Below are 27018 nucleotides of genomic sequence, written 5' to 3' on the forward strand. Positions count from 1 at the left end.
GTAGTGACTTTGTTAATCCAGCTGAGTATCTCGAATGTACTTATACAGGAATAAGGTGTGTGTGTCGTGCGTTCATAGAAGTGAGTTTATGTGTGCGTGTATGTGAGCAAGTGTGGTTGTATTGTGCTAAAAAAACACTGACAGGTCTCGCCAGCAGCCTCGAAGGAGGTCGGGTCGCCACAGCGTGAGAGAAAACAAAGAAGCATGCATGCATCTCCGGATTTCCATGCCCTTGCAGAAAAACCATCTTTGACGAGTGGACGTACATGCGAACACATCCGTGGACTGCGTAGTCACTGTCTCACTGTACAGTGAACTAGTGTTACGGTCAAGCTTGTATTCTCTCTTCTTACACGCATGCAAACGGAACGCAAGAACATTCAAAGGGAGCAGGCGAGCAGCGCGAGCCGAGTAAACTTGCACATGATAGTCAGTCGGGGTGTCGTGGTGACTAATGAGTGCCATCTGGTGCTGGGCAATCACAACAACGGCCATGGCCACCCGTGTGCAAGCACTAGCTCTTCTCCCCCTGTTCCTCCTCTTCTCCCCTGCGCCCGCAGCTGATAGTATCAGCGCAACCTCTCCCGTCGCCGATGGCCAGACGCTCGTTTCTCCCGGTGGGGTCTTCGAGCTTGGGTTCTTCACCCCGCCGGCCTCGACGGCGAGGTTCTTGGGCATCTGGTACAAGGGTATCGCTCCTCTTACTGTTGTCTGGGTGGCCAACCGGGAAGCTCCCATCACCGGCACCACCGCGAGCTTGGCCATCAACGGCACCGGCAGCCTGGTTCTTGCCGACCGGTCAGGGCTCGCGTTCTGGTCGTCGGCGCCGTCAAACGTAACCAGCAGCACCCCGGTGGCCCAGCTCCTGGACAGCGGCAACTTCTTGCTTCAGGACTCCAACGGCACGGGGCCGGTTCTGTGGCAGAGCTTCGACTACCCGTCCGACACTCTGCTCCCGGGCATGAAGCTCGGGTGGCACCTCACCACGGGGCTCGACCGGTACCTGACGACTTGGGCGAGCCCCGGCGACCCGTCGCTTGGCGGCTACACGTTCGCGATCGACATCCGCGGCGTGCCGGAGGGGTTCATCAGGTACAACGGCACGGCGCCGGTGTACCGGAACGGGCCATGGAACGGCCTGCGGTTCAGCGGCGAGCCGGAGATGGCGCCGGACAACGGCAACTTCCGGTTCGAGTTCGTGGCCAACGGCACCAACGTTTACTACACGTTCCTGGTAGACGGCGGCGGCGGCGGGGACGTGGTCTCGAGGTTCGTGCTGAACCAGTCGAGCCTGCAGCGCTACGTGTGGCTGCAGCAGCAGCAGGCGTGGAGCCTCTACTGGTCGCTGCCCCGGGACCAGTGCGACCGCTACGCGCAGTGCGGCGCCTACGGCGTCTGCGACGCCAGCGCCTCGCCGATGTGCGGCTGCCCCGCCGGGTTCGCGCCGGCCTCGCCGCGGGAGTGGGCGCTGAGGGACGGCTCGGCCGGGTGCGCGCGCAGGACGCGGCTCAACTGCACCGGGGACGGCTTCCTGCCGCTGCGGGGCGTCAAGCTGCCCGACGCCACCAACGCGACGGCGGACGCCAGCGTCAGCCTCGATCAGTGCCGGCAGCGGTGCCTGGCGAACTGTTCTTGCCTGGCGTACTCTGCGTCGAGCATCAAGGGTGGCGAGAGCGGCTGCATCATGTGGAGCTCGTCGCTGATCGACGTCCGGCAGTTTGAATCCGGCGGGCAGAATCTGTTTGTTCGTCTCGCGGCATCCGATTTACGTATGGATCTCCTCTCCTCTCCTTTTAATCTGTTGATAATAATATCATGCAGTTAATTTTCTTGTGATTCAAAGGATGTTCATCGATCGGATCAGCGCACATTCCATTTGATCTCACAAGTAAAAAAAATGTGCACTCTTCTAGAGGACACACACATTTTGACCATTTAGTCGTGATTGAAACTTTCAAGAGTTAGCTGCTTGGATTCTTTTGAAAAAGGAATCAACTACTTGGATTGTCCAGGGCCCTTTTAGACTTGTTGTAGAAAAGGATCAGTCATAGTGTCTGCTAACCGGACTGGGATCGGGTGACTTGCCCACTGGCAGTCACGCCGTAACATGCGGCCATCAATCCAGCGTCCATTCAACATCCAATGAAGGGGATTGATCCATGAAAAACCAGTCAACACTTGGCAGTTTTTAGGGCGCCCACACTTGTAGTTTTACGTGTACATGCAACAAGCTATACACTAAGTGCTCTCCACAATACAAATACATTTAGAATAATTACTAGTAGTAATTAAGAATAAATTTTAATAGCAACAACTAGACTGAACGTACGCATGCCTATGATTAACAAGTTCTATATATTACTCCCTCCGTTCCTAAATATTTGTCTTTTTAGAGACTTCAATAAGACTACCACATACGGATGTATATAGACATATTTTAGAGTGTAGATTCACTCATTTTGCTTCGTATGTAGTCATTTATTGAAATCTCTAGAAAGACAAATATTTAGGAACATAGAAAGTATATTGTAAGTTTTTTATATTACATTTAAACCAGATGATTTTTAACAAGTTTAATTATTAAAAAAACTAAACTAAAACTAAGCGAGGCACCGGACGGTGACCTTGTTCACATAAACGCCCTAGTTGGTAGCACATTGGTCGTTGTTCGTGCCGTCGCCGTCGCTGTCGGAGGGCGGCGTCGGCACTGCGCGAATGTCTCCGCGGTGGTCCGGGACCGGCCCTCGCCCAGGCTAGCGCGAGGTCAGGTCCGACACCACCCAGTCTCGCGAGGTCAGGTCCGACACCACCCAGTCTGGCACGATGTCTGACGCCGTGCCAAACGTGGTCTGGCACTCATGTTCATGTTGAACGACCGGGAAGGTGGCTCCGCCTTCACCTCCTCGACGCGACCAATTCTGACAACGCAGTAGCTCGGTGGTGACGCCAACTCCTGCTTGACATAGTTGAGAGGCAACAACAGTGACTCCCGCTTGACGCGATGGAGAGGTGGCGACGGCGGCCGGAGTAGGGTTCTCGGTCACATGCCTTAAATAGCAGGGGCAAGCGGACCAACACCGCTTCACTGCAACGCAACACCCAAAGTAGGGTTCTCGGTCAGGTCGGTCTGACTGGTATCCATGTCGTCAAGGGGCATCCGCTCTGGAGCGGGAAGATTGGCATGAATGCGCGACAGTCGTTGGAGACCCATATTTTTGTACTTCTCATTTGAATTTGCGCGACGAAAGTTGGAGATCCATCTGGTACCTTGCTTATTTTTTGTTTATTTAAAAAAAAATAGTTGAACTTCTTAAAAATCATCTGATTTGAATGTCACATATAGAACTTGTAAAAAATAGCCGCCCTCCTTGCTGTGCAGCACGCGCACGAGCGCCTTCTCCACTACCTCGGCAGTGACGGCGGCGACTCCGAGTCGCGCAGCGCGGCGGTCGACGGGGTGGTAGCGGAGCAAGCGCAGGGAGACCGGTGCAACGTGCAATGTCGGACCGGTTAAAAATCGCCCCTATTTGAATGTAATATAAAGAACTTTGCAATATAATGTATAGAACTTGTTAAAAATAGGGCATTCATACATTCAGTCTAGCTTTGCTATTAAAATTTATTTAACTTACTACTAGTAATTATTCTAAATGTATTTGCAATGTGAAGATCACTTAGCGCATAGCTTGTTGCATGTACATAAAACTACAAGTATGGGCGTCTCAATGCTAAAAACTGCCAAGTGCTGGCTTGCTTTCACTTTAGATCAATCCCCTCCATTGAATGTAAAACCAACGCTGGATTGGTGGCCGCATGTTACGGCGTGACTGCCAGTGGGCAAGTCACTTGATCCCAGTCCCTGCTAACCCATGGCTGCTATGTGCCCATCAGCAAGACTGCAATGGTTCTTTATTAGACTGATGAAACTGAAGTGACTAGCGCTCTGGCAAATGAAACACTGGTTGTCAGTTGTTGCTTTCACTGACAAAGTGGCGAGTAATTAGGATGTATCCCCCTGCTCCTGCATTTTTATTGCTTCTCAGGTTAGGCAATATAAGAGAAATACCAAAAATATAAATCAAAAGTTACAGCAATACCTATAAGTTTTGCAATTCATATTTTACATCCGAACAGAGTAACGTACTGCAAGTCCTCAGTTCTCAAAATACTGTTTCCAGTCGGTCATGATCATTGATCAATACCGAGACTGAGAACTTGAGGGGGGTTTCTTGCTTTCAGAGCAACATCGTTCGGTCCTCTAGTCGTTGATGCACAAATTCAATCCAGCAAACTGAAATGCAGAATACCACTTAGTGACTTGCTAACCTTTCCGAGGTGACCTTGACAGCTTCCAATGGAGACAATCCCAGCAGGAGAAACACAGCACTTGCTATTGGCCTCAGCTTATCCGGTCTTCTTCTTTTCGGCCTCGGCGTATTCTTTATGTGGACCAAGTTCTTCAGAAGAAAAGGTGCGCCTAAATCCGAATTAGTCTCTAATATTTCATACACAAGAAAGGGAAATTTTACCATCTGCAAACCTGCAGGGAGGTACCAGAGCACACGACGGCTCACCTCATTCGACTCGAGCAACCCTCTCGCTCCAGTCCAAGATAGGAGCATGGAAGACGAGTCGAGCCAGAGCAAAGGACTACATGATGTCACTCTCTTTGACATGGCCGCGATTGCCTCTTCCACCGACAACTTCGCGGCGTCGGCCAAGCTCGGCGAAGGCGGTTTCGGCGCGGTCTACAAGGTAGACACTGCAACATTTCACGGCATTGATCGATCAATATGAGTTAAGAAAGTGAAAACAAACGGTTGGATCATGGATGGATGCAGGGTGAGCTTGGGGGAGGGCAGAAGGTGGCGGTGAAACGGCTGTCCAAGTACTCGACGCAGGGCCTGGACGAGTTCAAGAACGAGGTGGTGCTCATCGCCAAGCTCCAGCACGTGAACCTCGTCAGGCTCTTGGGTTGCTGCGTCCATGGAGAGGAGAGGATCCTGGTGTACGAGTACATGGAGAACAAGAGCCTGGACACGCTGCTCTTCGGTACGTTGTGCTTGTATAAGTTTGTAGCCATGTTGCTACATATTGCGGTGAGTTTACAGATGGAATAATGTGTTTGAGCAGATAAGGCTCGATCGGCGCAACTGGACTGGCCGAAGCGGTTTCACATCGTACTGGGCGTCGCACGGGGGCTCCTGTACCTGCACCAGGACTCGAGGTTCAAGGTCATCCACCGGGACCTCAAGGCCGGCAACGTCCTCCTCGACGGCGACATGAACCCCAAGATCTCCGACTTCGGCGTAGCCAGGATCTTCGGTGGCGACGACGCCGACTCACACACCCGAAGGGTCGTCGGGACATAGTAAGTGAAGGTCGTCGCATTCGGTGCCGTGCGTTTTTATGTTTTGGATACAACGGCGAGCTGACCGATGCGCTCGTGTGCGTGCATGCAGCGGGTACATGTCCCCCGAGTACGCCATGGACGGCGTCTTCTCGGTCAAGTCCGACGTGTTCAGCTTCGGCGTGCTGGTGCTGGAGGTCGTCAGCGGCAGGAAGAACCGGGGAATGTGCGGCAGCGGCGAGCAGACGAGCCTGCTCAGCCACGTGAGTCATTCAGAACTAATCGGTCCCTCTGTTGAATGACAAGGGGATGGTGGTAACGTGACTACGTGAGTGTGCTGTGCATGGGCAGGCATGGAAGCTGTGGAGGGAGGGCAACGCGCTGGCGCTGCTAGACGAGGTGGTGGCCAGCGGCGGCGGCGACCGGGAGTCGGAGGAGGTGCTGCGGTGCGTGCAGGTCGGGCTGCTGTGCGTGCAGGAACGGGCGGAGGACCGGCCGCACATGGCCACGGTGTTCCTGATGCTGGCCAACCTGAGCGCGGTGATGCCACAGCCGAGGCACCCGGGCTACTGCAGCGACCGGGGATCAACCTCCACCGACGGCGACTGCTCGTTGAGCTGCACCGCTAATGAAATCACCCTCACCGTCGTCGAGGGCCGGTGACACCACGGTGCATTCGGTTAGCTTAAAAACTGGTTCCGTAAGTACGGTTTTGATACTTCGGTAATTAGCAAATATTTGGTTCCACTGTGCTATATACTACTAGCAAATATTTAGGATGATTATACCATATTTTTTTGAGCCGATGTATCTCTACTCCTAATGTCTCAGTTGGTAGTCTCCGTTTCGGGTTTATTTTCGTCCCACCTCCCACCTTCGCTTGGTTTTTTTTCGTCGTTCTTTTTTCGTCCGGTTCTTTTCCCCCGCAGCACCGGTCTTTTTTCAATAGAGATACTACACGACATGCAACGCCACCCCGCTCGATCTAGATCTCGGCGGCGGCGGCGGCGGCTCCTCCCTCTATTCGCGCACCGACGGATCCCCCGGAGCCCTCCCCACCTCCTCCCTTCTCAGCGCCCATATCACTACCCCTATGGTGATTCGAGCCGTAGTGGAGGTGACGGAAGTCCGACGGCGTCGGCTTGCCAGAGATGAAGAGGACAACCCAGTGCTGCGGTACTTGGGAGGAGGAATTGGCGACGGAGGTGGCTCCACCTAGATGTCGCCGACCGCCCACCGGAAGGAATCGAAGCGGGACGATGTGGTTCACTGGCCAACGCGGGGCAGGAGGCGGCCATGGCGTTCCCGGCCGTGGCGGTGTTTCTCGATCCGAAGAGGAGACGTCCTCCAATCAGCTCCGCCCTCTCCCCCGCCGGCTTCGCCCTCCACTCACCTTCTTTCCTTAAAGCGGGGAGGCCCCAGATTGAGTCGAGCAAGTCAGCAGGCCGGCGGCCAGATCCGCCACAGCCACATCTTGTTGAGATGGGTCGCACCGGGAGAGGTAGATCGAGGGGGCGGACACCGGTGTTGGGTGTCCGAGGACTGGTGTGGCAGCCGGCGGTTTGATTCCGTGGTGGAGGAGGCCTTGACCATGGTCGGGGCATCCGCTTGATCTCACGCCTCCCCTGGCCACCGCCACCGCTCGATTCCATGCCTCCACCAGCCGCCGCCGTTTGAGCACACGGTCGCGAGAATGGGAGACGATTCTGACGGGCGTATGAGCCATCATCCTCCAGTCAGCATCATGGACGGTACTAGATGCAGCAGCGGGACCTTACCCCTGCTCTCGGCTATGGTCAGTGATGAGCTCCCCCATCCCCCCCTAGCTCTCTCCTTTGCCCTCACAATTTTTTTTATGATCCTGTTTATTCTCAGATCAAAATCAATGGGACATGATGCACCATAAGAATAAGATGTTTGCCTATTTTCAAATGACGAGTTGTTTCAGAGTTGTTAGAATAAGTGGGCCCTCATTCTTTTCTGTTTGAATTAGATTTGCTTGTTCGGAATTTTGCAGGCATGTGCTGTGATTTATTGATCTGGTCTTGTTTTGTTTTCAGAGACGCCTGGTGATGTATCAAATTCTGTCCTGCAAAATAAAGGAGCGCTGAGGATGATGGTTTTCATGTTGCCTTGGATCATGCTGGTTCGGTAGTGGCCTCTAATATGTCAGGTAAGATCTTGGGGTATTATATTCTCTGATTCTCCATTAGATTGTCGGCTCATTGCAGGATTTGTCTTGTTGTGTTGGGTTAGTTGTGATGCGTGTCGCCTATAGGGATACTCTGTGGCCGCGGGCCATGCGTGTGCCTATGCATGCTAGGTAATATTTGTGTTCATCCATGCAAGAGGAAAGTAACTTAATAGTTTGAAATAAAAATGATTCCGAGAATATTCGGTCATGGTGCAGTATTCTTAGGCTAACTTATTATTTCTTGTAGAAGCTAGAAAGATATGTCTAGATAATAAATGTACATAAAATTTGGTACGTATAGTTTCAATCATTTGCATTTCACTTTCAGTTATGTGTAGGTTTCTAGCATGCCTTTATTCGAGGTCTTTGCCAAGTGGTGTGTGGCTGAATTAGATGGCAGTTGTTCCATCGGTTGTTGCTGGTCATATAGAGTTTACCTTTGATTTCCTATATGGTGTACTTGGGTCCAGTTCTCTTCAGAAAATTTGATGTAGTTTTCTACAATAATTAGCCTGATTGGTATTATTTGGTGACCTATGAAGTTGTATAGCTATCTTGTAGAAGGAACCAGTAATCTGCCAAAAGTAGAGCCATGATAACTGCATTCAGTGAAGACTGTATTACAAGAATTTTCGATCAATAATAAAACCATGGTTTTCAGTAGTGCTTGTACAATGAAAAGGGATAGTCCCAAGATTCAAGTTTGTTCACCAGAGTGGCTTTTTGATTAGTTTTTGCTTTTGTTTCAAGTGCCAATCGAGGAACCATGGCAAGTACAAGCTTTATGCTACCATGAGGGTAAATTCTGCATCACTTATTAATCTTTGCTATACATTGAAGATGCAAAAAAAGAAAAGAAATAGATGGTCCCCAATATAGTTGTCCGGGGACAATGAACAAAGGGTATCTCTTCATGAAATGTATGGTACTTCCATCATGGAGGTGCCGTCTTGCCCCTGCAGACCTATCATCTTGCCTGGAGGTGCGGGCTGACAATCATGGGGAAGTAATAAGTGTAGTGGCCATCGACCGGGGGCGGGGAGAAGATGATTGGAACTTTTTGGGATGACAAAATTTGAGAGAGAGGAGATGGTACTGCTCCTGATTGTTGCTGATGATGTCTACGGGAGAGAGATTGGGAACGCGATTTGTCATATGCATATCAATGTATAGCTACCAACGGACTGCTCTGAATTTCTGGTAGTTATCGAAGGATAGAGGATTATTCAGTGATTGAACCACCCAACTGTTTCTTTATATCTGACTTGCTAAGTGTTTAGGTGTTTAGGTGCACACGTCTGATGTGAAACTGAAATTAAGAGCTGAAAATAATATATTTTGTGCACAATAAGAGATGCAAGTATTTGCCAATCTGAATTGATTAACTCGGTTCTCAAAAAAGAATGAATTGATTAACTCAAGAGCAACAACACCATGTCCTTATTAATAACAAATACCAAGATAAGCTGGGTACTGAAGTCATATTGAGTTACTGACACAACCCCATAATGAATGAGATGTGAACCAAGTCTTGATACGTATGACACAACTCTGTAGCAAACTTGCTACTTTGGTTTCTGAAGCTTAGTGCATACGATTTCTGGGCACTGGAGCCATACTGACACAGCCCCATAACGAATCTTCCACCATGCACTTCATTTGAACCATATGTAGTTTATATTCGAGGGTTCATGTGCTGGAGCGATAAATCATTGCAATCTTGACTATTGTATACTGCTTTGGAACCTTGCCGAGCGCAAATCTGCAAAGCCATGTGTGTTATTTTCTGATCCTACAATTATTTTTTAAGACAATACATGATTGACCACGTTTAACCAGTTGGTTCATGTATGTTCATTAAAGAGCAGAGAAGATTTGTTGAGAAGAGAAACAAAACGCTGTACTAGCGACAGGGTAGTGTTGGGGAACGTAGTAATTTCAAAAAAAATCCTACGCACCCGCAAGATCATGGTGATGTATAGCAATGAGAGGGGAGAGTGTTGTCCACGTACCCTCGTAGACCGATAGCGGAAGCGTTTAACACAACGCGGTTCATGTAGTCGTACGTCTTCACGATCCGACCGATCATGTACCGAACGCACGGCACCTCCGAGTTCAGCACATGTTCAGCTCGATGACGTCCCTCGAACTCCGATCCAGCCGAGTGTTGAGGGAGAGTTTCGTCAGCACGACGGCTGTAACACCTTGAGGATCATGCTACAGTAACCCTCTGTGATTAAGCTAATCATGTTGCTAAACAGGGCTTGATCACATTTGGAACACGTTTCTTTTCAAACTCCTAATTCAAACTTCAATTAAATTTAAAGTGGAAAATAAAAGTTTTCAAAAATTTAAACAAAAATGTTCGGGCCATGCCAGAAATTGCACTGATAATTATGGTGGAGAAAACACATTTTTTATAAAATACCTAAATACTTTTAAATGAAATAAAACAGAAAAGAAAATAAATAAATAAAAAGAAAATACAACAGAAAACAGAACAGACAAAGAAAAAAAAAAAAAAAGAGGAGACCCTCACCCCCCGGACCCCTGGCCCGACTGGGCCGACCCCCGGCCCAGCCCACCTCTCCCACTCGCCCCCTTCCCTGTTCCCCCGACCGGGGTCGGAACAGGGGCAGTCCCCGCCGCACCCCCTCGCCGGCGACGGGGAGGATAAGGACGCCAGCTCCCCCCGCCTCCTCGGGCCTCTCTCCCACTCGCCCCCCGCTCACCTCTCGGCCCCTGCGCCTCTCTCTTTCCCCCCCCCCCCCCCAGATCCGCGCCGCTCTCTCCTTCCCCACGCCCGACGCGGTCGCCGCCGTTCCCGTCGTTCACACGGCCACCGTGCCCACCTCGCCGCCCCACGTTGTCTCCAAGGACCGCCGTCGCCCGCTGCTTCGTCTGGTGCAGCCCGTTGGAGACCGGAGCCCCTACAACGAGCACACCGAGCTCGTCTTCAACTTCGGACGCCGGCGACCCCCCTTCTTCCCCGGCGTCGACCTGCTGCTCCTAAGCCTCTCACCGGCCTCCGTGTGCCACGCGGTGAGCCTCTCCCCCCTCCTCCCCTGTCTTTTCTCTCTCGCGCGCCCCCTAGCTGCTTCCCCACGCGCGCCCGAACGCCGCGCCGCGGAGCTCGCCGCCGGCGAGGCTCCGGTGACCTGTTGGTCACGGGCTCAAGCCCGTTGCACTCCCCACCTCGCGTAGATGCCCCCCAGCCCCTCCGCTTGCTCGATAGCCCGCCGTAGCCTCGTTTCCGTCGGGCACCCGTGCGCGCCGCCGCCTCCGCCGCTCGCCGGCGCCGATTCCGGCCAAGTCCGGCGAAGCCCCGGCCACCCTTGGATGCGGCGCTGCGAGCCCTTTCGAATGGGCCTAGCCCCGCTCCTCCCCGAGCCCCGTAGCGCGATTCCGGCCAACTCCGGCGAGGGGCCGCCGCTGTTTTGGTCGCCGGAGTTGCTCCGGCGCCGGCCGCCGACGTGGCCGGCCTGGGGCCACCCCAGGGCCACTGCCAGTGGGCCCCGTGGGTCCTGGTTGACTGGGTTGACCCAGTCAACTGCTGACTGGGCAGGCCCAGCCACTGACATGCGGGCCCCGCCGCAAAATTAAAAAAAAGAGAAAAAGAAAAATGTTTTATAAATAAAAATAATTAGATTAACTAATCACTCACTGACATATGGGGCCCACCCCTCTAATTAGACTGTTAGTTTAGTTTAAATTAATATTTAACTAATAGAGGCTGACATGTGGGTCCCACTGGACCCACCTGTCTGGTTTGACTGGTCAGCCGACCTGTTGACCTGCTGACGTCAGCATTGCCTCATGCTGATGTCATAATTCATTTTTGCTTAATTTAAATAATTCCAGAAATTCAAATAAACTTTGTAAATTCATATCTTTTAAACCGTAACTCGGATGAAAATGTTTTCTATATGAAAGTTGCTCAGAACAACGAGACGAATCCGAATACTCAGTCCGTTCGTCCACCACAACCCCCTAACCTATCGAACTAGCAACTTTCCCCCTCCGGTCCGTCTGTCCGAAAACGCGGAACATCGGGAATACCTCCCGGATGTTCCCCCCTTTCGCCGGTACCACCTACTGTCGCGTTAGGGCGCACCTAGCACCGCTCATTGTCATGTCACGCATCGTCATGCTTATGTTTGCATTGTATTTACTGTTTCACCCCCCTCTTCTCTTCGGTAGACTACGAGACCGACACTGCTGCTGACCAGTTCGACTACGGAGTTGACGACCCCTCCTACTTGCCAGAGCAACCAGGCAAGCCCCCCCCCTTGATCACCAGATATCGCCTATGCTTCTCTATACTGCTTGCATTAGAGTAGTGTAGCATGTTACTGCTTTTCGATATCCTATCCTGATACCTGCAATCCTACATGCTTAGTATAGGATGCTAGTTTTCCATCAGTGGCCCTACATTCTTGTTCGTCTGCTGTGCTATACTATCGGGCCGTGATCACCTGGGCTGTGATCACGGGTATATACTTATATACTATATACATGACACATGAGATGACTAAAGTCGGGTCGGCTCGTAGGAGTACCCGCGAGTGGATCTTTGTGGCGGAGCGACAGGGCAGGTTGAGACTGCCTAGGTGAGAGGTGGGCCTGGCCCTGGTCGGCGTTCGCGGTTACTTAACACGCTTAACGAGATCTTGGTATTTGATCTGAGTCTGGCCATTTGGTCTATACGCACTAACCATCTACGTGGGAGTAGTTATGGGTATCCCGACGTCGTGGTATCAGCCGAAGCTCTTTTGACGTCAGCAATTGAGTGGCGCGCGCCGGATTGGACTGGAACGCCACTAGGCTAGGTCTGCTTCCGGCCGCGTACGCAACGTGCAGGTGTGCATAGGGCGATGGGCCCAGACCCCTGCGCGCATAGGGTTAGACCGACGTGCTGACCTCTCTGTTGAGCCTAGGTGGGGCTTCGACGTGTTGATCTTACGAGGCCGGGCATGACCCAGAAAAGTGTGTCCGGCCAAATGGGATCGAGCGTGTTGGGTTATGTGGTGCACCCCTGCAGGGAAGTTTATCTATTCGAATAGCCGTGTCCCTCGGTAAAAGGACGACCCGGAGTTGTACCTTGACCTTATGACAACTAGAACTGGATACTGAATAAAATACACCCTTCCAAGTGCCAGATACAACCCGGTGATCGCTCTCTAACAGGGCGACGAGGAGGGGATCGCCGGGTAGGATTATGCTATGCGATGCTACTTGGAGGACTTCAATCTACTCTCTTCTACATGCTGCAAGATGGAGATGGCCAGAAGCGTAGTCTTCGACAGGACTAGCTATCCCCCTTTTATTCTGACATTCTGCAGTTCAGTCCACTGATATGCCCCTTTACACATATACCCATGCATATGTAGTGTAGCTCCTTGCTTGCGAGTACTTTGGATGAGTACTCACGATTGCTTCTCTCCCTCTTTTCCCCCTTTCCCTTCTATCTGGTTGTCACAACCAGATGCTGGAGTCCAGGAGCCAGACGCCACCGTCGACGACGACACCTACGGCACTGGAGGTGCCTACTACTACGTGCAGCCCGCTGACGACGATCAGGAGTAGTTAGGAGGATCCCAGGCAGGAGGCCTGCGCCTCGTTCGATCTGTATCCCAGTTTGTGCTAGCCTTCTTAAGGCAAACTTGTTTAACTTATGTCTGTACTCAGATATTGATGCTTCCGCTGACTCGTCTGTGATCGAGCACTTGTATTCGAGCCCTCGAGGCCCCTGGCTTGTATTATGATGCTTGTATGACTTATTTATGTTTTAGAGTTGTGTTGTGATATCTTCCCGTGAGTCCCTGATCTTGGTCGTACACATTTGCGTGCATGATTAGTGTACGGTCAAATCGGGGGCGTCACAACGGCGTGGTGACAATGTTGATGTTCTACCGACGCAGGGCTTCGCCTAAGCACCGCTACGATATTATCGAGGTGTAATATGGTGGAGGGGGGCACCGCACACGGCTAAGAGATCAATGATCAATTGTCTGTCTAGAGGTGCCCCCCTGCCCCCGTATATAAAGGTGCAAGGGGGGGTTCGGCCGGCCTAAGGGCGCGCCAGGAGGAGTCCTACTCCTACCGGGAGTAGGACTCCCCCCCTTTCCATGTTGGACTAGGAGAGGAAGGGGGAAAAGGTGGAGGGGAGGAAGGAAGGGGGGGCGCCGCCCCCCTCTCCTTGTCCTATTCGGACTGGGGGGGAGGGGCGCGCGGCCCTGCCCTGGCCTCCTCTCCTCTCTTCCACCTAGGCCCACTAAGGCCCATTAAGTTACCGGGGGGTTCCGGTAACCTCCCGGTACTCCGGAAAAATCCCGATTTCACCTGGAACACTTCCGATGTCCAAACATAGGCTTCCAATATATCAATCTTTATGTCTCGACCATTTCGAGACTCCTCGTCATGTCCGTGATCACATCCGGGACTCCGAACAACCTTCGGTACATCAAAACATATAAACTCATAATATAACTGTCATCGTAACGTTAAGCGTGCGGACCCTACGGGTTCGAGAACTGTGTAGACATGACCGAGACACCTCTCCGGTCAATAACCAATAGCGGAACCTGGATGCTCATATTGGTTCCCACATATTCTACGAAGATCTTTATCGGTCAGACCACATAACAACATACGTTGTTCCCTTTGTCATCGGTATGTTACTTGCCCGAGATTCGATCGTCGGTATCTCGATACCTAGTTCAATCTCGTTACCGGCAAGTCTCTTTACTCGTTGCGTAATACATCATCCCGCAACTAACTCATTAGTCACAATGCTTGCAAGGCTTATATGTGATGTGTATTACTGAGTGGGCCCAGAGATACCTCTCCGACAATCGGAGTGACAAATTCTAATCTCGAAATACGCCAACCCAACAAGTACCTTTGGAGACACGTGTAGAGCACCTTTATAATCACCCAGTTACGTTGTGACGTTTGGTAGCACACAAAGCGTTCCTCCGGTAAACGGGTGTTGCATAATCTCATAGTCATATGAACATGTATAAGTCATGAAGAAAGCAATAGCAACATACTAAACGATCAAGTGCTAAGCTAACGGAATGGGTCAAGTCAATCACATCATTCTCCTAATGATGTGATCCCGTTAATCAAATGACAACTCATGGCTATGGCTAGCAAACATAACCATCTTTGATCAACGAGCTAGTCAAGTAGAGGCATACTAGTGACACTCTGTTTGTCTATGTATTCACACATGTATTATGTTTTCCGGTTAATACAATTCTAGCATGAATAATAAACATTTATCATGATATAAGGAAATAAATAATAACTTTATTATTGCCTCTAGGGCATATTTCCTTCAGTCTCCCACTTGCACTAGAGTCAATAATCTAGATTACACAGTAATGATTCTTACACCCATGGAGTCTTGGTGCTGATCATGTTTTGCTCGTGGAAGAGGCTTAGTCAACGGGTCTGCAACATTCAGATCTGTATGTATCTTGCAAATTTCTATGTCTCCCACCTGGACTAAATCCCGGATAGAATTGAAGTGTCTTTTGATGTGCTTGGTTCTCTTGTGAAATCTGGATTCCTTTGCTAAGGCAATTGCACCAGTATTGTCACAAAAGATTTTCATTGGACCCGATGCACTAGGTATGACACCTAGATCGGATATGAACTCCTTCATCCAGACTCCTTCATTCGCTGCTTCTGAAGCAGCTATGTACTCTGCTTCACACGTAGATCCCGCCACGACACTTTGCTTAGAACTGCACCAACTAACAGCTCCACCGTTCAATGTAAACACGTATCCGGTTTGCGATTTAGAATCGTCCGGATCAGTGTCAAAGCTTGCATCAACGTAACCATTTACGATGAGCTCTTTGTCACCTCCATAAACGAGAAATATATCCTTAGTCCTTTTCAGGTATTTCAGGATGTTCTTGACCGCTGTCCAGTGATCCACTCATGGATTACTTTGGTACCTCCCTGCTAAACTTATAGCAAGGCACACATCAGGTCTGGTACACAACATTGCATACATGATAGAGCCTATGGCTGAAGCATAGGGAACATCTTTCATCTTCTCTCTATCTTCTGCAGTGGTCGGGCATTGAGTCTTACTCAATCTCACACCTTGTAGTACAGGCAAGAACCCTTTCTTTGCCTGATCCATTTTGAACTTCTTCAAAACTTTGTCAAGGTATGTGTTTTGTGAAAGTCCAATTAAGCGTCTTGATCTATCTCTATAGATCTTGATGCCTAATGTATATGCAGCTTCACCGAGGTATTTCATTGAAAAACTCTTATTCAAGTATCCCTTTATGCTATCCAGAAATTCTATATCATTTCCAATCAGCAATATGTCATCCACATATAATATCAGAAATGCTACTGAGCTCCCACTCACTTTCTTGTAAATACAGGCTTTTCCAAAAGTCTGTATAAAACCAAATGCTTTGATCACACTATCAAAGCGCTTATTCCAACTCCGAGAGGCTTGCACCAGTCCATAAATGGATCGCTGGAGCTTGCACACTTTGTTAGCTCCCTTTGGATCGACAAAACCTTCCGGTTGCATCATATACAACTCTTCTTCCAGAAATCCATTCAGGAATGCAGTTTTGACATCCATTTGCCAAATTTCATAATCATAAAATGCGGCAATTGCTAACATGATTCGGACAGACTTAAGCATCGCTACGGGTGAGAAGGTCTCATCGTAGTCAATCCCTTGAACTTGTCGAAAACCTTTCGCAACAAGTCGAGCTTTATAGACAGTAACATTACCGTCAGCGTCAGTCTTCTTGAAGATCCATTTATTTTCAATGGCTTGCCGATCATCGGGCAAGTCAACCAAAGTCCATACTTTGTTCTCATACATGGATCCCATCTCGGATTTCATGGCCTCAAGCCATTTTGCGGAATCTGGGCTCACCATCGCTTCTTCATAGTTCGTAGGTTCGTCATGGTCTAGTAACATAACCTCCAGAACAGGATTACCGTACCACTCTGGTGCGGATCTTAATTTGGTTGACCTACGAGGTTCAGTAATAACTTGATCTGAAGTTTCATGATCATTATCATTAACTTCCTCACTAATTGGTGTAGGTGTCGCAGAAACTGATTTCTGTGATGATCTACTTTCCAATAAGGGAGCAGGTACAGTTACCTCATCAAGTTCTACTTTCCTCCCACTCACTTCTTTCGAGAGAAACTCCTTCTCTAGAAATGATCCATTCTTAGCAACGAATGTCTTGCCTTCGGATCGGTGGTAGAAGGTGTACCCAACAGTCTCCTTTGGGTATCCTATGAAGACACATTTCTCCGATTTAGGTTCGAGCTTATCAGGTTGAAGTTTCTTCACATAAGCATCGCAACCCCAAACTTTAAGATACGACAACTTTGGTTTCTTGCCAAACCATAGTTCATAAGGTGTCGTTTCAACGGATTTTGATGGTGCCCTATTTAGAGTGAATGCAGCCGCCTCTGAAGCATAACCCCAAAACGATAGCGGTAAATCAGTAAGAGACATCATAGATCGCACCATATCTAGTAAAGTACGATTACGACGTTCGGACACACCATTACGTTGTGGTGTTCCGGGTGGCATGAGTTGCGAAACTATTCCGCATTGTTTCAAATGTAGGCCAAACTCGTAACTCAAATATTCTCCTCCACGATCTGATCGCAGAAACTTTATTTTCTTGTTACGATGATTTTCAACTTCGCTCTGAAATTCTTTGAACTTTTCAAATGTTTCAGACTTATGTTTCATTAAGTAGATATACCCATATCTGCTCAAATCATCTATGAAGGTGAGAAAATAACGATATCCGCCACGAGCCTCAATATTCATCGGACCACATACATCTGTATGTATGATTTCCAACAAATTAGTTGCTCTCTCCATAGTTCCGGAGAACGGTGTTTTAGTCATCTTTCCCATGAGACACGGTTCGCAAGTACCAAGTGATTCATAATCAAGTGATTCCAAAAGTCCATCATTATGGAGTTTCTTCATGCGCTTTACAGCGATATGACCTAAACGGCAGTGCCACAAATAAGTTGCACTATCATTATCAACTCTGCATCTTTTGGCTTCGACATTATGAATATGTGTGTCACTACTACCGAGATTCATTAAAAATAGACCACTCTTCAAGGGTGCATGACCATAAAAGATATTACTCATATAAATAAAACAACCATTATTCTCTGATTTAAATGAATAACCGTCTCGCATCAAACAAGATCCAGATATAATGTTCATGCTCAACGCTGGCACCAAATAACAATTATTTAGGTCTAATACTAATCCCGAAGGTAGATGTAGAGGTAGCGTGCCGACGGCGATCACATCGACTTTGGAACCATTTCCCACGCGCATCGTCACCTCGTCCTTAACCAATCTTCGCTTAATCCATAGCCCCTGTTTCGAGTTGCAAATATTAGCAACAGAACCAGTATCAAATACCCAGGTGCTACTACGAGGATTAGTAAGGTACACATCAATAACATGTATATCACATATACCTTTGTTCACCTTGCCATCCTTCTTATCCGCCAAATACTTGGGGCAGTTCCGCTTCCAGTGACCAGTCTGCTTGCAGTAGAAGCACTCAGTCTCAGGCTTAGGTCCAGACTTGGGTTTCTTCTCCTGAACAACAACTTGCTTGCTGTTCTTCTTGAAGTTCCCCTTCTTCTTCCCTTTGCCCTTTTTCTTGAAACTAGTGGTCTTATTGACCATCAACACTTGATGCTCCTTTTTGATTTCTACCTCCGCTGCCTTTAGCATTGCGAAGAGCTCGGGAATTGTCTTATTCATCCCTTGCATGTTATAGTTCATCACGAAGCTCTTGTAGCTTGGTGGCAGTGATTGAAGAATTCTGTCAATGACGCTATCATCCGGAAGATTAACTCCCAGTTGAATCAAGTGATTATTATACCCTGACATTTTGAGTATATGCTCACTGACAGAACTATTCTCTTCCATCTTGCAGCTGTAGAACTTATTGGAGACTTCATATCTCTCAATACGGGCATTTGCTTGAAATATTAACTTCAACTCCTGGAACATCTCATATGCTCCATGACGTTCAAAACGTCGTTGAAGACCCGGTTCTAAGCCGTAAAGCATGGCACACTGAACTATCGAGTAGTCATCAGCTTTGCTCTGCCAGACGTTCATAACTTCTGGTGTTGCTCTTGCAGCAGGCCTGGCACCCAGCGGTGCTTCCAGGACGTAATTCTTCTGTGCAGCAATGACGATAATCCTCAAGTTATGGACCCAGTCCGTGTAATTGCTACCATCATCTTTCAACTTTGCTTTCTCAAGGAACGCATTAAAATTCAACGGAACAACAGTACGGGCCATCTATCTACAATTAACATAGACAAGCAAGATACTATCAGGTACTAAGTTCATGATAAATTTAAGTTCTATTAATCATATTACTTAAGAACTCCCACTTAGATAGACATCTCTCTAATCATCTAAGTGATTACGTGATCCAAATCAACTAAACCATAACCGATCATCACGTGAAATGGAGTAGTTTTCAATGGTGAACATCACTATGTTGATCATATCTACTATATGATTCACGCTCGACCTTTCGGTCTCAGTGTTCCGAGGCCATATCTGCATATGCTAGGCTCGTCAAGTTTAACCTGAGTATTCCGCGTGTGCAACTGTTTTGCACCCGTTGTATTTGAACGTAGAGCCTATCACACCCGATCATCACGTGGTGTCTCAGCACGAAGAACTTTCGCAACGGTGCATACTCAGGGAGAACACTTTTATCTTGAAATTTTAGTGAGAGATCATCTTATAATGCTACCGTCAATCAAAGCAAGATAAGATGCATAAAAGATAAACATCACATGCAATCAATATAAGTGATATGATATGGCCATCATCATCTTGTGCTTGTGATCTCCATCTCCGAAGCACCGTCATGATCACCATCGTCACCGGCGCGACACCTTGATCTCCATCGTAGCATCGTTGTCGTCTCGCCAACTATTGCTTTTACGACTATCGCTACCGCTTAGTGATAAAGTAAAACAATTACATGGCGATTGCATTGCATACAATAAAGCGACAACCATATGGCTCCTGCCAATTGTCGATAACTCGGTTACAAAACATGATCATCTCATACAATAAAATATAGCATCACGTCTTGACCATATCACATCACAACATGCCCTGCAAAAACAAGTTAGACGTCCTCTACTTTGTTGTTGCAAGTTTTACGTGGCTGCTACGGGCTTAGCAAGAACCGTTCTTACCTACGCATCAAAACCACAACGATAGTTTGTCAAGTTGGTGCTGTTTTAACATTCGCAAGGACCGGGCGTAGCCACACTCGGTTCAACTAAAGTGAGAGAGACAGACACCCGCCAGTCACCTTTAAGCAACGAGTGCTCGCAACGGTGAAACCAGTCTCGCGTAAGCGTACGCGTAATGTCGGTCCAGGCCGCTTCATCTCACAATACCGCCGAACCAAAGTATGACATGCTGGTGAGCAGTATGACTTATATCGCCCACAACTCACTTGTGTTCTACTCGTGCATAACATCAACGCATAAAACCAGGCTCGGATGCCACTGTTGGGGAACGTAGTAATTTCAAAAAAATTCCTACGCACACGCAAGATCATGGTGATGCATAGCAACGAGAGGGGAGAGTGTTGTCCACGTACCCTCGTAGACCGATAGCGGAAGCGTTTAACACAACGCGGTTGATGTAGTCGTACGTCTTCACGATCCGACCGATCAAGTACCGAACGCACGACACCTCCGAGTTCAGCACACGTTCAGCTCGATGACGTCCCTCGAACTCCGATCCAGCCGAGTGTTGAGGGAGAGTTTCGTCAGCACGACGGCGTGGTGACAATGTTGATATTCTACCGACGCATTATCGAGGTGTAATATGGTGGAGGGGGGCACCGCACACGGCTAAGAGATCAATAATCAATTGTCTGTCTAGAGGTGCCCCCCTGCCCCCGTATATAAAGGTGCAAGGGGGGGTTCGGCCGGCCTAAGGGAGAGGCGCGCCAGGAGGAGTCCTACTCCTACCGGGAGTAGGACTCCCCCCCTTTCCATGTTGGACTAGGAGAGGAAGGGGGAAAAGGTGGAGGGGAGGAAGGAAGGGGGGCGCCGCCCCCCTCTCCTTGTCCTATTCGGACTGGGGGGGAGGGGCGCGCGGCCCTGCCCTGGCCTCCTCTCCTCTCTTCCACCTAGGCCCACTAAGGCCCATTAAGTTACCGGGGGGTTCCGGTAACCTCCCGGTACTCCGGAAAAATCCCGATTTCACCCGGAACACTTCCGATGTCCAAACATAGGCTTCCAATATATCAATCTTTATGTCTCGACCATTTCGAGACTCCTCGTCATGTCCGTGATCACATCCGGGACTCCGAACAACCTTCGGTACATCAAAACATATAAACTCATAATATAACTGTCATCGTAACGTTAAGCGTGCGGACCCTATGGGTTCGAGAACTATGTAGACATGACCGAGACACCTCTCCGGTCAATAACCAATAGCGGAACCTGGATGCTCATATTGGTTCCCACATATTCTACAAAGATCTTTATCGGTCAGACCGCATAACAACATACGTTGTTCCCTTTGTCATCGGTATGTTACTTGCCCGAGATTCGATCGTCGGTATCTCGATACCTAGTTCAATCTCGTTACCGGCAAGTCTCTTTACTCGTTCCGTAATACATCATCCCACAACTAACTCATTAGTCACAATGCTTGCAAGGCTTATATGTGATGTGTATTACTGAGTGGGCCCAGAGATACCTCTCCGACAATCGGAGTGACAAATCCTTATCTCGAAATACGCCAACCCAACAAGTACCTTTGGAGACACGTGTAGAGCACATTTATAATCACCCAGTTACGTTGTGACGTTTGGTAGCACACAAAGCGTTCCTCCGGTAAACGGGAGTTGCATAATCTCATAGTCATAGGAACATGTATAAGTCATGAAGAAAGCAATAGCAACATACTAAACGATCGAGTGCTAAGCTAACGGAATGGGTCAAGTCAATCACATCATTCTTCTAATGATGTGATCTCGTTAATCAAATGACAACTCATGGCTATGGCTAGCAAACATAACCATCTTTGATCAACGAGCTAGTCAAGTAGAGGCATACTAGTGACACTCTGTTTGTCTATGTATTCACACATGTATTATGTTTTCCGGTTAATACAATTCTAGCATGAATAATAAACATTTATCATGATATAAGGAAATAAATAATAACTTTATTATTGCCTCTAGGGCATATTTCCTTCAGGTAGAGCACGACGGGTAGGAGGAGGTGAGAAACAGAGTAGAGAGTACTGCACCTACAACAGAGCACGGGAGGATTGGGAACAGGGTAGAGAACGACGGGGAGGAGGCGAGAAATAGAGTAGAGAGTACTACACCTACAATAGAGTGCAGGAGGATTGGGAGAAGGAAACGAGGAGGAAGAGGCAACGAGAAGAAGAGAGGGGGCAGGAAGAGTGGTGAGGGATCGCTAGAGTGCGACCATGGCCTCGCCCTCTCCGATTGGGAATTTCAGCCTACTTTGGCATGCTCACACTTGCGTACTGGAGCTCGCGCTGGAGTAGAAGTAAGGCCGATATTGTGGACGCGGATGGACTGCGGTGCCTCCCGCCTCAGCAGCTCTAAGGTTACACATTCTCTGCACACACCGCCTGACAGAGTGCACATATCAGTGGAGGGCCCATGCCGATCTTTTGGTCCTTGAGGTTCTTCTTCATGAACTTTTTTCGAAATCCAAAATTTGGTGCTAGATCATACCACAATGCTTCATATGATGTGGTGCAAATGTTAATTGGGAACTCAGTCGTCTTTTATCTAATATATTTGCATATGACTGTTGCATTTCAATTCTTTTGCAGATAGTCCATGTCATTGGACATCGTCGGGCTGGCGGAGAGCATGTCCGCGGTCGATCTGGAGGTCGTGTTCGGCTCCATCGGCCGCGTCACCGGCTCCGAGTTCGTGCGCACTAGCGGCCGCAGCTTCGTCTACATTGCCACTGCCCCTCCCACAAGGTCATGACGAAGTTGTTCTCCACCGTAATCATCAACAATCTCATTGTAACTATGTTTCTACACCTCGGCAACAATTAATAGTAGCAGATTGGGGTTTTGTTGATTTTCCACATTAGCCATGTGTATTCTGTGGTTTGAATGGAGAAGTTTGTGTTTGAGGCGAGTAGAGTTTTACCAACTTAATAACAGAGGGTGGTGCTTGCAGTTGCTGTGGGTGCTGATTGTTCCCCAGTCTCAGTTTCTTGGAATGGCGGTTCAAGAAGGGACATCATCGTGTGGCTTGCGTGACCATAGGGCTCTTGACCAAGCCGAGCGAATTAATTTTCACAGCTCACTGGTACTGCAATTTTATGGTGCGAGTGTCTCTTGACCATAGGGCATCTGAACCATTGTGTTGATTGCCATGTTGTCAGTTGTCACTTTACAGTCCTAGAAGTTTTGCTTGAAAATCTCAGAATATCAGAATTCCAGCATTTCAAAAGCTAAACAACACGATGTTCCTAAAAAGATGTTGTTTTGCTTGCAGAATATAATTAGTTTTGAATTATTTTGTAGTGAAAAGGTCTGTACACAAGGTTTGTTGTGTATTTTGTAGTTACCTCCATTGATTGTATCGTACTGAGTGCTGTATGTAGTGAGTTGGGCGTGTGTGTCCTGTGGAGGCGCTGTGCACCTTCAGGGTCAAGATGGCCATCTACTGTCGAGCTTCGCCGCCTCACGCAGCAGGACTGACTCTGATAACCTGTTCAGAGCAGGTTCGATCCAATCTACCTTTTATTTCCATGGCCTTCCTACCTCCACCCCTATTATTGCTATTTTACTCAGTGCGTGTTTTGAGAAGATCAGGCTGCATGTTGTTCTATACTTCTTTACCTTTGAAAAGTTCTTACCTTGGTTTTTATACATCATTTAGCATGGGTAAACTAATAAACTTTAATCATGGAGAAGGACAGGAGCTTGCACAGAGTTTTTAGTAGATGACGACATAAATTGTGGCATTGGTCGCAATCTAGAAGTTTTTCAGGTGAGTGACATGGTTTAATTTGGAGAAGCACGAGCTAGGATGCAGTCACATATTTTTTAATGGTTCCTGCCTATTCCTTGTGGTATTATCAATATTTTCTAATTGAATTGAATTTCTATGTGATAACCTTCTAGATCCAAATCCTACTTCAGAAAGTGTATATGAGCAAAGGTCTGCACCTAAACGTTATCAGAAGTGAGGTCTTAGACAAGGTAATATTTTTCTATCTGATGAACTAGACAAGGTAATGTTCGAACTTGGAAGTGATCAAATCACATACTTTGGTATGAAAGAGTGTAAACTAACTATTACATGTACATCTTAGCTCTAGATTTTCAGTTTGTGCTTGTCTAATGTAGAAAATGTTGTCCACGAAACATGGCCTGAAGGTCAGAAAATATCATTCATCCTTGTGTTGCAGTAAAATATATCTCTTCATTACAAAAAAATAGTCCATTTAGATTTCGGAGCAGTATATGCCGAGTATCTATACTCACCAGAGTCGATTTTTCTTTAAGATAATTTTAAGAGGTACTGCTTAAGTTCCGCATGCAATGTGTTGTAGCATAATTTATCTTATTCTGTTAATTACAAAACTATCTCTGAATAACTTATAGATATATCAAAATCTCACAAATTCGGATAGACCATCTAGCGTACTTCTCAATTTTGGTATTGGCGGTGACATTGTTATTCGAGATTATTTTGATGTTAACTTTTTTTGCCCTTTAAATTTAAAATACTTGAAACATGATCTGGGTGCTTCTTCTTGATCTGGTCAGTGAGTGAGGAGGTAAGAAACAGGGACATAGAGGCACATTGGGCTTAGAATTTAGGGAAATAGAAACCATCTAAAGTCTCTCTACCCTAAAATAAATCTGAACCTTATAATGAAGCTTGGTTTAGTATTTTTTTTTCTCTACGAAAGATCAAGTAATCTGATATCGAGCTCGTTCTTTTAGAGTAATTGAATTTTGAGTTTCTAATGATTGTTCATGCCTAATTGGCAATATATATTGACAACAAATTATTTTTGTTGTCAGACGAAGGGCATGACCGATGGCACCAGCGGGAGGCGAGTGCCGGTGGAGATAAGTGAGAAAAGGAGTAGCGCGAGGCGGTAGACAGCCTTGAAGAGGATGAGAGGGCCTGCTACTGGGGTTTGCTCCTAGGTATTTTTGGATCAGTGCCGGCGGTCCAGGTATCTTCTTCTGTCTCTGGATCCTAAACTGTATATCTCTAATCTGCAATGACATGCAGTAGTGACGGCTACAAGTGTGTGGCTGCTCCAGTGCCGCCGCATACTCCAGTACAGCCCAAACGTGGATGCAGGTGGATGTGGGCACCATGGCCGCCACCAAGGATGTGGGGGTCGCGCCACAACCGGCGTGGACGCGGTGGGCGCGCCGAAACTGTCAAGGACACGGGAGCCACACTGCAGCCTTAGTGTTTTCCCTAATTTCTTTAGGTATGTGAGGTCGATTTAATATTCACATATATGCTGAAATTTTGACATTGATGAACCAGCAATCGAGTTATATGAAATTTCTTGCGAGAGCTATACCCTTCTTTTTAGTACTGAGAAATTCCCATGAGTACCAATGGTGAAATTTTCAGGTCTAAATACTGGATGAGATTCTCATTTCTGGCATTCTTCATGAACCTATCAAGGAGACCATTTCAATACTAATTGCCGCCAAGGTGTTCTCAACACCGGCTAGCAAGAAGAGAGTATGTTTTTTTAATGCTCACTGTTGTAAGCTTGATTCACAAGGAGCTTCTCAATGTTGTACATGTAGTTTGTGAGTAACAGAAATAAAACCTATTACTTCATTCTTGTCTTGTACCTCCGATTCATATCCCACTAATCAGTAGAGTTCAGTTATGTGCTTCAATATTAGGAAGTCATTATCTTCTACTCCCTCCGTTCCTAAATATTTGTCTTTTTAGAGATTTTAACAAGTGACTACACACGGAGCAAAATGAGTGGATCTACACTCTAAAATATGTCTATACACATCTGTATGTGGTAGTCCATTTGAAATCTCTAAAAAGAAATATATTTAGGAACGGAGGGAGTAAAACAAATTTTGTTACCTACTCAAACATATTTTGTTCCTGTGTTTCCGATAAATTTTCTATATAAAAATGTGTACAATAGAACCTGCAGAACCTGCATTGGACCATGATCATTTGCTCTATCCATTTCTTCTAAAGAGTCCAGATTCCTACGCATTCATAAATATGATTTAGTGTGCTATTACATTTCTTGGAATCAGATGCTATATTTTCCGTGGGAATTCGTTGACACAGTTCCTTACAAAAGTTGTATCTTTGAAACGGACAAATAGCTCTATGTAATTCTATCATACATTCTGATTTTGAGGCAAGTATACCAGTTATCTTTTTCCTTCTAGCAAGGTACCATATACATGTTATGAAATTCTCCTTTGCCTTCCAAGTGAACCAAATAGGCATATTTTTAACAAATGGAGGGAATTCGTTTGTCAATAAAAGTAAATTTGTCACAGGGGATGTTGTCTTATTTCTTCAAGTATAAGCAATGTTGTCTTATTTCTTCAAGTATAAGCAAATGAACAGTGTTGAAGTTAACAACTTTCTATCCTTATTCCTCTTATTAATTGTGTGTTATCCCGATTTATACATGTAACAATGATGAAAGATGATGTAAGGAGAGCCATTCTGTTTCCTTGAACAAAACAACTCTCTATCCTTATTTCTCCTAAAAGCTTTCAGACGATACTCACACCATATGATTCCTTGAAACATAGAAGTATTTTTCACATCTATTACAATCCAAGGTTTTTTTAACTAATATTATTCTTTATATTTGTAAGTAGTATAAAGTTGCCCCAAAATTGGTAATATGATTTTGGATGATATATTATGATGGTGACAAGGAGGTTATTGGTGTTGAATAAAATAGCAGTATGAAATAACCCTGCATATATGTGTTGGTTTTTAATCCGAGCCTTTCAATTCAACTGAAATTTTTACATGTACAGTATTTACTGTCTTTTGCCTCTTGTTTTGCAGGTTATCTGGAATGATGGTAGGTATTAATGAAGTAGTCCACGTTAGCTGGACTGGCTCAAATCTTAGCAATTTAGAACCTCAATATCTTGGGGCTGCCTTGCAGTATTTCAGAGAGCTATATTATTCCCGGACATTTTATATTGCCTCACGATGAGAGTTGAAAGTGGGCTGATGTGCTATCAGAACCTCTCCCCCCCCCCCCCTCTCTCTCTCTCCCTCTCCCTCTCTCTAATGGATAATAACCTACACATGTGAGATGATCGAATCTTAAGCATAAATAATAAAGTCGTTCAAGTGTTATTATCATTTGT

The 27018-nt window shown here is 47.2% G+C and overlaps 1 protein-coding gene across 11 annotated transcripts; it reads left to right on the forward strand.

The window, feature by feature from the left end:
- The first annotated feature begins 351 nt into the window (after positions 1-351).
- On the forward strand, positions 352-26837 carry LOC109763206 (receptor-like serine/threonine-protein kinase SD1-8). 11 transcript variants are annotated; one of them, XM_073508314.1, is made up of 8 exons: positions 352-1769; positions 4349-4471; positions 4547-4755; positions 4842-5052; positions 5134-5371; positions 5463-5613; positions 5702-7145; positions 7411-8207. In XM_073508314.1, exons 1-7 carry the CDS (start codon positions 455-457, stop codon positions 6011-6013), a joined length of 2559 nt encoding a protein of 852 aa, XP_073364415.1. In that variant the 5' UTR covers positions 352-454; the 3' UTR covers positions 6014-7145; positions 7411-8207. The 11 variants fall into 11 exon arrangements, 2 of the variants coding, with proteins under 2 accessions (XP_073364415.1, XP_073364414.1); XR_012202234.1 differs by lacking the exons at positions 352-1769; positions 4349-4471; positions 4547-4755; ... (1 more) ...; positions 5134-5371; positions 5463-5613 and adding exons at positions 22471-23650; positions 23785-23862; positions 24694-24851; ... (1 more) ...; positions 25268-25381; positions 26708-26837 and having other exon boundaries at positions 6350-7145; positions 7411-7523; XR_012202233.1 differs by lacking the exons at positions 352-1769; positions 4349-4471; positions 4547-4755; ... (1 more) ...; positions 5134-5371; positions 5463-5613 and adding exons at positions 22471-23650; positions 23785-23862; positions 24694-24851; positions 24943-25118; positions 25268-25483 and having other exon boundaries at positions 6350-7145; positions 7411-7523.
- The last annotated feature ends 181 nt before the right edge of the window (positions 26838-27018 follow it).

The sequence above is a fragment of the Aegilops tauschii genome, chromosome 2 (assembly GCF_002575655.3).
Source record: "Aegilops tauschii subsp. strangulata cultivar AL8/78 chromosome 2, Aet v6.0, whole genome shotgun sequence".
NCBI lineage: Eukaryota > Viridiplantae > Streptophyta > Magnoliopsida > Poales > Poaceae > Aegilops > Aegilops tauschii.